We start from the raw sequence: 12,832 nt of genomic DNA, 5'->3' as shown, positions 1-12,832 counted from the left end.
GTTTTCCCTATGTCAGAAAATATCACACAGTTTATTACTAACGTATCGACAGTTGTAATTATTGCGTCTCAAATACAAATGTTAACACTAGGTTTGCCACAAAAGAAATTAATAAGTTATTGTTTTTAGTCACCAGGTGATACAGAAATAAGCTGCTCTTTATCATCCTGGAATAAAATTTCAATTAGATTACTTAAATAAACAGCCACCACCTAAGAGAATCGTATTTAATCAACTGGTATTACATATCAAAAATGCCCATTTTATGGAAAATCTTGATATTCAGGAATTATCAATTTTCTCTTTGAACTTTTTTCTCTATTTGTTTAAAAATGAGTATTTGTAGTGTTTTTCAAATATTCTTCTCTTTCTGATTTCTCTTCAAGAGACTGTAAATATGCTAGTATTGGAAGCTAAATGCAAAATTTGGGGGATAATAATTCTTTGTAACCAAAAGTGTGTTAAACTTCCATCAAGTTTATTTTATGTATATAAGTTAATTCTAGAAGTCCTTATTTTACTATAAGACTGATTCGAACTCAAAAAGTGAAAGTTTCATTATCAAATATAAATGTCATGTGACTAAATCTAAGATGTTGATAATATATATTCTTTTTAGTCACAGAGGTAACTCAGTAGAGGAGGGAAGAAGGGACCTGGTCTCTGAAGATGATTTGTATGTGACTTTGAGGGAAGTTTACCAGGAATTTGTTCCCATACTTTGAACAAAGTGGGGCCCATTATGAAGACCTGAGGCCACCTCCCTAGTTTATAAGACCTGTGCCTGCCTTTCCGGCCTGGGAAACCCCTGTCACCTACCCCTCCGAGTGGATCACCCACCTCTCCATGTGGTCCCTGGCATTCCCGCAGATGGTGGGAAGGCTACCGGGTGATGTCATTGAGAGAGATTTCCTTGTGGGATGTTGGAAAGAGGGTAAACCACATCCCTGTTCCAGAAGGAGACTGAGGGACTTTATTAGAGCTAATGGTGTTCTCTAAGATCCTTTCTCAGTCTGAGGTTAGAGAGGACCTTCAGGGACTCCTGAGAAGTCTTTCACGCAGAGAAGAAATTGAGGTCAAGTGTGTGTGTGTTTGGTGTGGGATGGGAAGAGTGCGGAGAGTGAGTGGTACACTTCCTACGTGCCACGTGATTGTCTTTAGTCCAGGGCCTCTTTTCGCCATATACTTGGCTGTTATTAAAAACTCGCAATATAGACCATTCTAATGTTTGCCTTTTTATGGGACAGTATTTTGAGGACTACAGCAGCCAAAACAAATTTTGCTAGTTATATTAATAATTGCTAATACTTAAATTACATGTAAATTGAATACATATTGTGTACTAGATACCACTTTACATATATTGACTCATTTCCCACATTGTAGATCTCATGATGTGCATGCTATTATTGACCTTATTTTGCAGATGAGGAATCTGAAGCACAAGGAGATTAAATAACTTACCCAATGTCACTTGAGTTAGTAAGTGGCCAAGCTGGGATTCGAACCTGGAAAGTTTGGTTTTAGAGCTGCTCTCCTAACTGGTAAAAATTAGGCTGTCCTTCAGCATAGGCAGGACTAGAAGATGTGAATTAGTACAAGGGTAGGCGAGCAAATTCTTGCACAAGGAGGAGTAAGAAGATCTAAGAGCCATCTCTTCTGGCCAGCTGTGCATTCTGTGGGAAAAGAGTAGCTTTAGAGAGTAACATAGTATTTGTTTTAAACAAATGTAATAAGGTTTATTTCCTGAAATGCTTCTTGGATACCTTCATATGATATGAGGGATATATTATTAAAGGGATTCCTAAACTTCTCTAAGAAATTCTCTAGACCAGAGGTTGGAAAACTGGGAGGGACTGTGACAGGCCACTTGTTTTTTTAATACTCTTTATTTTTTTAAGAGATGGGGTCTTGAGATGTTGCCCAGGCTGGACTAGAGCTTCAGGGCTCAAGCAGTTCTCTTGCATCAGACTCTTGAGTCACTTGGACTACAGGCATGTACCCGCAGGCCTGGCTCACTTGTTTTGTAAATAAAGGTTCATTGGAACACAGCCATACCCATTAGTTTATGTGCTGTCTATGGCTGCCTCTGTGCTTCAGCGGCTGAGTTGACTTAATGTGAGACACAGCATGGCCTAAAGTATTTACTGTCTAGTTCTTTAAGAGAACTTTTGCCAATCCCTGAAACTAGTACAGAATCTTAAAGGTCCACTTTGCTGAAGCACATACTTTGGACAATACTAGAGAAGACCTGCTAGATCTCCTTGGCCAGAGGGAATAAACCAATCACCCGACGCTAGTTTAGCCCTTAGACAGGTGTGCTAGTGGTAGCATTTATCTGTTCTTGCTCATTTACATTTGTTCCACACAATGCTTTTAAATGATGAATTATTTCCAACATTAAAAAAATTAGATTCCAAATAAAAATGACTTTTTAGATTCTTCTGGCAAACAAAATACTATCACCAGGCTAGTATTTCTTCATGGTCAACACAACTAGAGCTAAATGGTGGCTGCTGCTTTTGAAGGGCCTTCCCAGTTCACTTCAGCCCATAACACCCTCATATGGTCCCCAGTCCAGCCCCGTTTTTGTTTTAGATTGCCTCCTGGCCCTGTAGGCACCTGAGTTTGGGTACTGATTTAGGCCGTTCCCTTCCCTTTATATAGGGCAGGAAACTGCTTAGAAAAAATGTATCTCAGGCAGTTTGTGCACTAAAACACATCTCCTGTCTACTTGCTTAGGGTTTATATCTAGTAGTCTCCACATTTTTTTAAAAAATTATTAAATTATTTTAATGGACAAATAAAAATTGTATGTATTTATGGCATAAAACCGGATGTTTTGATATATGTATACATTGTGGAATGACTAATTTGAACTAATTAACATTCATGATTTCATGTATTAATATTTACCATTTGTTTGTGGGGAGAACTTTTTAAATCCACCCTCTTAGTAATTTCTGAGTATACAGTTATTGTTATTAACTATAGTCACTGTGTTGCACAATAGATATCCTGAACATATTCCTCCTAACTCAAATTTTATATCCTTTGACCCATGCCTTCTCAACCCTTATCCACCCTTTACCCCTCCAGCTCCTGGTAACCACTATTCTACTTTCTGCTTTTTTGAGTTTGACTTTTTTAGATTCCACATGTAAGTGAGATCATGCATTCTTCATGTTTTCTTAAACACTGTCTTCGAGACTCCTTTCCCAGGCCTTGAGATTACCGGAGCGCATCACAGACGTGCTCATTTACTCTAGTCATCTATAAGTTTTCAAAATGATTTCATCAAAGGAGTAGCGCAAGCTTACAGAGTCAACATATTTGACTCCCTTCAACTTCTATAGCAGTCTTCTTGACATTCCTTGATGACGTTCAACACTCTCATTCCGGACATTCAGATGTCCTGGACTGTGTTTCAGGAGTAATGATGGGAGAGGGAATTTCCTGCTGCTTAATCATCAGCTCTGGGAGTTGAAGAACCCAAGTCACTCATTAACTGACAGGAAATACCTGTTAGAGAGATTATATCTAGGCTTGTCAGCTAAGCAAAACTTCAGTAAGTGAAAAAAAATTATGGTCTATTAACATTTTAACCTTTCATTTTTTTCCTGGAAAATGAATGTGGCTTGCTGTTTATGGTTATCATAATTTCCAACAAACTACTGACCAGTACAGTAACCAATGGGAAAACAGAATTTCATTCCTAGCATTCCATTGGACTGACGACATTGAATATGAACTTTTATTCCAGGATCAACTTGTGATGAAAAAATGAATAGATTTTCCAAAGGTGTATTGCTAAAGAAATTTTAATATGAAAGTAAGATTAAATAGAATTGATTTCAGTCAACATTAAAATCTTATCATTTGTTTTACATATTAAACATCCTAGCCTTAATAAAATCAATGTATTATTAACAAATGTTTCAACAGTTTTAAAATTGGACATTTTTATTTTCCTGCACTTTTCTAAGCATATTGGGAGAAAGTACTTCAATGAAATTTTCAGCGGATTTTTTTTAAACATGGTTAATTAATCCTGTCAGTCCTTTCCAGGAAGATACGCTTTATTTAGAAATAATTATTTTTCATTTTATAGCATCTTTATTTTTCTTAGAACAATTTAAGATTTATTAAGTATATTCAGTTTTATTACCTCTATCAATAGATACTTTTTTTAGTAGACTTTTTAATTATAGGTGCAAGTATTAGCCTGTGTTATGATTCAAGCTTAGACTGGCTAATGTCCATCAATTTTCACAAAGAACAGACAGTGTGTTCTCTACCAGTTTTATTTATTTTACTGATTACTGCTCTTTCCTGAGGAGTGGTACAGTATAACTCAATGAATAGTCTAAGTTCAAACAAATAACATTATTTAACAAGCATTTATTAAGCACTTCCATCTATTAGCTACTGTGGATATAGAGATAAGACACAATTCAGAAGTACTCAACTTCGTTGTTGTTCTTTTCTAGAAGTTTCTGAATTTGTACTTTTGCTTTCATCTCCAGAATTTTGCATCTAGTTTGCTAAGGCTTCATTAACTGTTGTATTCTTAACCTTTCACCATTGTTAGTTCTGTCCTTCACAGCTGTGAAACTCTAATTCATTATTGGTTCCTTCTTTCCATTCCTAACAATTTATTGAGTTTAACATTTTTAGATTACGAACTCATTTTTAAATAATAAAATTAAGATAAAATCACTTTATCTTTACAAAGGACTTTATTACTTGAGGATGGCCAAACTCTTTATGAGCATAGATGATTTCCAGAAATAATTTTATTTTAAGTATATTTACTTATGAAAAGTTATACAGTTCATCTTAGTAACAACTGCAGAGAAAATTGAAAGGAATTCTTCTGTTATTGCAGTTTACTGTGAGGGTTTACTCTACCGTTGTTTGTATTATCACTAAGTAGGTGTGATGTGAACAGTTGGCTACACATCAGTCTTTTTAAGCACAACTTGTATAAATATATAGTGACTCCTTTCAGGAGCATGCTTTTGGAAGAACAACAATAGAGAAGAAAGCTTAACAGCTTTATAGCTTTTCATCAATTGCCCATTTTCAGTGATTACATTAAAAGAAAAACAACTTGGCTCTAAATTTTGCCATTAATACTAAGTAAATACCTTCAAACACCTTTGTGCTAGCCTCAAAAATCAGTGAACACAAAGAGATCACATTTTAAAAGCAATTTTTTGAAGGTAAATATATCATTATCCAGCAGAGGGATTGTCCCTTCTTCCTTAACAATCCTCCAGTCTGTAAATCTGTCAGCCTAGGAAAATTATGATGACTTTTTTATGCAGATATGCTGAAAAATGGAACTAGGCAGAAATAAAAAGTTTGTGTATAGTTTTTATATTTTGTGTATTTATGAAAACTGGCATATTTGTAATGTAGGATTTCATTTATCAATTTAATTCCCTATAATTTTGTTACTTGTATTTATACCATTTCTCATTTAAGAAAAATCTTCTCATGTCATTTCTATTGCTGTATTAGATCATTATAAAATAGTGTTTATTGAGTACTTATAAAGCAATGTCAATTTGCTAAACTGGAAATTCCCCAGAAGGAACAACTAATTAAAACATTGAGAGGTAAATGTTACAATTTGCCATGAAAGGATGCCACATATTGAAATTCACACTTTTACCACATGATGAAACTGATGAAAATGTTCAAGAAAATTGTTAAGTATCTTACTCTAAATCATAGCTCGTCTGATTTTGTTTCCTTATTTTCATACTAGCTTTTAACATACTATAGTGGGAATGTAGTTTGTCTAAAGACCTCTTTCCCACAACTGTGTGCTTATCTCCCTTTGTCTTCCAGAGATATTGTATCAGTGCCAGAAGTGGCCTCAAGAGCCTTTGCTGCTGCCAACATTTGTGTAATTTGAGATCCAGAGGAACTCCGTCCAGTGCTCTCCTCTGTTGCATGTTACTGTGGCTGAGATTTCATCAGTCACTTTGAGCTTTAAAGGCCTTTTTAGTTTCCAGAAGTCCCTTATTAAAATATAAGTACCTACAGAAGTGAGGTCCTGCAAAAAGTGGGCGTGCATTGTGTGATGGGAAGGAATAATGAGCAGAAAGCATTCGAGATAAAATTCCAGCTCAGTCCTACCTCACCTTCTGCCTTCTCAAATGCTCTTTTTCCATAGGACACTTGCTTAAATTTTCAATCTTTAAAACGTCCCTCTTTTCTGCTTCCTTTCACAGCCAAGCTTCCTCTTCTTGCATTCACTCCTCAAACCTCGGTGGTCCAGAGTTTCTCGTTCCCACACAACTGAAACTAACTTCTCCAGAGCTACTATAAAAATCCCAATGCAATGTTAAAGGTCTTCTCAGAATGTATTATTCTTGGCTTTTCTGGTGTACTTGATATTGCCACACCCTCCATTAAACCTTCTTGAATTCTGTAAAACCACCTTCTATAATACAAAAGCTGTTTATACCTTCTCAGAGTCTGTAGCTCTTTTTCTTATATCTGATGCTTAAATATAGGAGTATGTGTGCATCCACCTTTTGCTCTTCTCAAATCTACAATCTAGCTCTGGTCCCAGACACATCTATAGCTTCTGTGGAGTATTCTTTGGTCATACCTCTTACAAAAATGTACAACTTCCCATGTGTCCGGATGTCATATGGACACCTCAGTTTTTATTACTGGACTTAGTGTTTACCTCACCTAAGTTTGCTCTATTCCAATATTTCCTATACTGGATTATAGGATTATTGTGTACCAATGTCTCAAGTTGGAAACCAGCAAAATGTGCTCTATTCTTCCTTTTCCTGTCTCCAATTAGTCACTAAATCCAGTACATTTTATCTTTCAATTTCTTGTATACATCTCTTTCTGTCCATCCTCATTGTTCTCATGATATAAAGCTTGAATTATTAGTAGTATTCCTGCTTCTTATATTTTCCTTTTAGTTGTAGGACCTCAAAGATAGTTGTTTTCAAATGTAAATCTAATTTTCTCACCAGGCCTCCCATTATTATTTTCCCATTGCCTTTTGGAAAGAGTTCCAAATTTTAGTAGTCATTCATAATGTTTAGTGATTTATTCAGTAAAGTTGGACACCCACCTACTATGTGTGCGACTCACCACTAGAAGAAAGACACAGGGTTCTGGGGCTCATGGTATTTGTATTCTACAAGGCCCTTCACAAGCTACCCATTACTTATGTATCTGATCATCCCTACCAGGTTGGTTTTTTTTTTTTTTTTTTTTTTTGAGGCAGAGTCTTACCCTGTCACCTGGGCTAGAATGCCCTGGTATCATAGCTCATATCAACCTCAAACTCCTGGACTCAAGAGATCCTCCCGCCTCAGCTTCCCAAGTAGCTGGGACTAAAGGCATGCCACCACCACTCCTGGCTAATTTTTTTCTATTTTTAGTTGCTCAGATAACTTTTTTTCTATTTCTAGTAGAAATGGATTCTTGTTCTTCCTCAGGCTGGTCTCAAACTCCTGACCTCAAGGGATCCTACTGCCTCGACCTCCTGGAATGCTAGAATTATAGCCATGAGCCACTGTGCTAGGCCCCTACCAGTTTTTTACAGTTACCCTACTCCAGTACTGCCAGTACTTGGGTTCCCGGACCCTTGCAGGGCCTCCTTGGTATATGTTTCAGGCATTCTGTCTGCCAGCAATATTCATCTCTGTTCTATTACCCCCAGCTCTCTTCCAACCTCATATGCCTCCTGGGTCCTCTTCCTTGCAATGGATTTCCTGTTCATTCTTCTCACTACGCTGCTGTCATGTCCTGTGGACTACTACCACCTTCTAAGCATTTCCCCATGGCACTTAGAACTGTGAAGCCGTGTCCCATTCATGCCTCTCTTAGAGCAGTGACATTGCTTAGAGCATCATTTTGGCCTCTGTGCCTCACATATTGTAGGCAATGAGTAAATGTTTGTTGAATGAACATGTAAAGGTCTGTGGTGAAAGCTTCTTGCCAGTCAATGTCATGTCATAGACCTGTCTGTAGGAATGGGGCTTTTTGGTGTATCCCAATTCCTTCCTTGGGCCAGGTGCCTAATGCAATGAAGAAAGGAGAAACCATGCCTCTTGAGATGCTGTTGAACTGTTGGGATTTTTTCTACCTATGCACATCATTACTTACTTAGGTATCTTTTGTCAGCTCAAGCACCTGCTGTGCCTTCAAATATTATTCCTATGGGAAAGTTTGTGAAATGTTTAAGTATTAGAATAAAATTACTATTATATAAATATTTCCTAAAATTAAATATGTATGTATGTATTATGTATGTATGTTTATGTATTTGTATTTATGTATATACACATACACATTTATTGTATATACTTATTTTTATGTTTTTATTCATGGTGCAATATACTTTATGATAAGTTTAGTCCATCTTCCCTAGCCTCAATCTGTTGGTAAAAGTCTGTTATTTGTCAAAGGGAGATTTAGTGCCACAGAAAAAATCCACTACTTCTACTAGAAAATCAGCTCAAAACCTGTTTCCTGCTGAGGATGAGTCAGTAAAAGCTTGAAATAAAAAGACACAGAGACTGAATTGAAGTCACAGAAACATATTTCTGGAATTGCAAATAGCATATGCTAGTGCTTATGAACCCAAAATATGCATTTTATGAGTAATTCATAATATTCAAGTTCACTTTTGAAACTTATCCTTAATGTTTATATTATTCATTTTTGTGAATTTCTACCACAGCCTTATAAGTTCTTTTACAAAAAGGCACCGAACTTTTTGCAGAATCTTTAAGGGGCAATAACACTTCTTTTCATTTCATTTCATGTGTGGATGGCTGATAATTGAGTTAAAGATTTTGAGAATAATTGCAATACCTTGATTTTCCATTTCAGAAAATTAAGGCACAGTGACCTTAAGTGACTTACTTGATATTGGAGATTTACTGGTGGACTCTTCTAGGGCTAATCCTATTACATCAATCATATGATTATGATTTTTTTCTGCATAATATCAGTAAATCATAAATCAAACGTGTGTATTCTCTCTGTGTTGATCAAGGTTCCTACCTGATCCCACTCCCGGCTGCAGAACTAGCCAGCTGTGCAGATCTGGGGACCCTCTGTCAAGGTAGGGAGCCAGCGTCATCCTCTGGAGACTCTCTGCTTCCTACATGCTGTTTTGGGGGAATGTAGTTGTCATTGTTTTGATTTTTATCTTAATTTTCACTTGCAAAGCCAAAAACCCAGCAAACAGAAGAATTTCTGGATGTGTTTTAGTTGTGTGGGTGCACAGTACATACAGTGTGGAGAAGGAATGCATTCACACCCCGGATGACCACATTTCCATAAAGCACTGCATTTTTAAGAATGTGAATGGATTATATGCTACTAAACAAGGGTTGATTTCATTTTTCCCCCCATTTCTTCTCAAGATTATTGCAAAAGTCTAGTATAAATACAGTGGTACAATATTTTGAAAAAGTATTCATGTGTATAATTCAAGGGGAAAAAGTAAGTGGAACATTTAGTTAAGTTTAAGACAAGGCAATTTATGATGTGTAATATAACTTAAATCTTAGGATAAAAATGGTTATACTAAACTGATGTCAATGTAAGTATATTAATTATTATGCTTAATGACTAAAGCTTGGTCAGTATTGCAGTTATACATTATGTTCTAAATAGTTGCATGCTAAATAATATATAAAGTTATACAAGTCTTAAAATAATAGTATAAATATTTTGCTTTAATTTTATCATTGTGCCTTCTAATTACTCATGACCCTTTTCATCCATTTATCCTATTAAATACTTCTTTATGAAGTAGCATGTTCTATGTACTACATTAAGAATCATGTCCATGCCTTTTGTAAAAGCTGGATCACTTATTAAGATGATCATAGCACAAAGGTGACAGGGTTAGAAGTGGGACTAAACAAGTAGCAACCTAAGCTCTCTTCTGTGGTTCCAGTGTGGGAGGAAGGCCGGTGGGGTGGGATGGGTAACTCATTATTATCTTTCTTTTCCTTTTAGAGACATTATTTCTCTGATATTATTATTGATCAATACCCTATGAAAATTAAGTTATTAAGTAGTTTCTTTACATGAGCTCAGTGTAGACTTTTTGTTTGTTTGTTTGTTTGTTTTTAGAGATGGCTCATTCTGTTGCCCAGACTGGAATGCAGTGAGGTGATCATAGCTTGCTGCAGGCTAGAACTCCTGGGCACAAACAGTCCTCCTGCCTCAGACCCGCAAGTAGCTAGGGCTACAGGCGTGTGCCACCATGCTTAGTTAATTTTTTTTTTTCTTTTTTGTAGAGACAGGGTCTCACTATGTTCTCCAGGTTTGTCTTGAACTCTTAGCCTCAAGCAATCCTCTCACTAGGCCTTCTAAAGTGCTTAGATTACAGGAGTGGACCACTGCACCTAACCTCAGTGTAGTTACATGAAGTAGACCAAAAATACTTAATTTCGTTTTGTTCAAGATCTGAAGCTTTGTTTTAAAAATTAAAATTTTTTATTTGTTTAATCTGTAGTACTTATTCTTTGAGTCAAAGGACCAGATTCCCAGATTTGTTTTGTTTTGTTTTTCTCCCATTGTCCTAAGTGACTAAAAAGCATTTTCATGATATACCTTGCATTCTGATAAACATAATTTGATCATAATAAAAAAATAAAGACTTCAAAAAGAATTTTTATTCTTATATATTATATATTACTTTAGAATGAAAAATTATCTTAATGCATGTTTGAATCAAGGAATTCAGTATTTTTTTACAGAGCCTTTAGAAGATAATTCTTTGTCATTTAAATACTTAAATGTTTTAAATTTAGGTAGCTTTTTTTAAACTTAGGAGAGATATATAACAAATGGTCATTGTATATATGAATGTACATCTAAAACAAATGTACATGTAAGGTAAATTAAAGGAAAATTATGTGTGTAGTTTATTTTTTATATAGCTCCACGAGAATTCCTTTGAAAAATGTTATCAAAGCATTGCATAAGGATTTAGTCTTTGAGAGTTTTAATAGTATCAGAAGCATAGCTATGACATAAGGCTATAAGTGTTGCCCTATGAGGTATAAACATCAATGTTTAGTAAAGTTATTGGGATCTTTGGATGACTTATTTAGTCTATATATTTCATTATTTTTGTTTTTATTTTTACTTCTCAAGAAGAGAGACATTTTCTTCTGAGATTTTATCTCACCAGTCTCAGTGCATTAGGCAGACTGACATAGTTTAGATAGCTTTCAAGCCATAGGTTTATACAAACTGCCTTCTATAACTTTTTACAGACTCAAGAAACTGAGTTTAGGAAAGGTTTAGTAATTTGTTGTGTGATTGCCAACCTGTTAATGGCAGACCTAGGTCTAGAATCTAGCATCTAAATGTCATTTCTCCAGTCCCTTTGTGCCAGCTCCAGATCTTTGTGCTATATGGCACCAAAGGCCATGTGAACTGATTCTTAATGTGTCATAGAAAGTATTGCTTCATTTTACGCATTATAACTTTGGAGTCTGTTGTATATAGTAGCAAGAGATGGTTTCCATTCCTCCTCCATGTATTTTCATGCATTAATTATAGATTGCTTATCCATATTAACTGTCATGTGCTCCTTGCAAAATTACATCTTTCTCGTCTTTATTACCAGCTACTGTAAACTCTCCTAGTACTACACCACCCACTGTCACCACTAACATGCCTGTTACTAATAGACTCGATAAACAAAGGAATGGTAAGAAATTATTACCTTTTATATTTTTAGTATGTCTAACATAAAAAGTTGTGTTCTAAGGGTGGAAATATGTAATGTTTCAACAAAGCTTGTTGGAGTCAATCAGTGCATTTGTATATTTGCAAGACTAGTAAAACAAATAAATATCACTTTTCTTGAGTTTCTCATTCTTACAACCAGCGAAGTGAGTCCATTTCCAGTGCTCCTTTTCTGCAATTTTAGCTAAACTTTCTTTCAAAGGAAGTTTTAGGAGAGAAATATTCAATTAAAAGGAATTTACTTGCATTATAATAGAGATCTAAGAAAAAAATTTTGTCAGATTATTCTCTTCAGGAAACTAGTGTTTAAAGGATTTTATAAATTCCAAAAAAACTAAGTAATTTTAGTAATTTAATTTCTCACTGAAGTGAACTTTCTGGTCAAACATTTATAACATGTAAATCAATTTCCTTTACTTTCTGTTTTTATTTGTCAAAGAATAAAGGTTAGAATGTGATTATACATTAAATCATAAATCAATTTTAATGACAAAAATTAAGGTCACTACCAATAATTCTTAACTTTTTTATCCATATATACTTTTCCATTTATATTATTTGTAATTTGCAAATACAGCAGTTATAAAAGGTAAGAAATGAACAGAGGAAAAGCCAGGTGAATTGAGTTATTATTTACTTTTCTACCTATATGGACCACCTATATAGCCTTTTGGTAATTCAGAGTTAGTGATTTCAGTCTCTTCTAATAAAGATAAATTCCAATCAGGTGATAACACCATTGCTTTGACAATAATATACTCAAATATGAGATGCTAGAAACAAAGGAATTTTGTAAACCCCACTCGTTTAGCTTGTGAGGCCAAGACATCTGTAATGTATCACCAGAGACCCAAAACCAGAGAAAAGAAACCCACATAGTTCATTTTTCCTTTTGGCTTCAGAGGTTACATCAACTTCCTCTGTAAGGACATTTAAATTCGAGTATGGAATATTTTACATAAAACGCAGATATAAATCTCATTAGAGTTATAAAGACATTGATTCAGGGAAGTGTTTATAGTTATTCTGGTAGTTACACCAAGGAGATTTATGATGGAGCAAA

General features: G+C 35.2%; 1 protein-coding gene across 4 annotated transcripts in view; it reads left to right on the top strand.

Moving 5' to 3' along the window:
• The window catches only part of ADGRG6 (adhesion G protein-coupled receptor G6), a 131,452-nt gene that overhangs the window by 65,103 nt on the left and 53,517 nt on the right, over nt 1-12,832 (top strand). For 2 of the 4 annotated variants that reach the window (XM_020287235.2, XM_076002920.1), the window contains exons 5-6: nt 9,050-9,118; nt 11,648-11,731. In XM_020287235.2, coding sequence (XP_020142824.2) covers nt 9,050-9,118; nt 11,648-11,731 — 153 coding nt within the window. The remainder of the gene's footprint in view (nt 1-9,049; nt 9,119-11,647; nt 11,732-12,832) is intronic. The other 2 variants (XM_076002919.1, XM_020287234.2) reach the window with 1 other exon arrangement.

Source organism: Microcebus murinus, chromosome 5 (assembly GCF_040939455.1).
Source record: "Microcebus murinus isolate Inina chromosome 5, M.murinus_Inina_mat1.0, whole genome shotgun sequence".
Taxonomy (NCBI): Eukaryota; Metazoa; Chordata; class Mammalia; order Primates; family Cheirogaleidae; genus Microcebus; species Microcebus murinus.
This window is presented reverse-complemented; position numbering and strand designations above follow the sequence as displayed.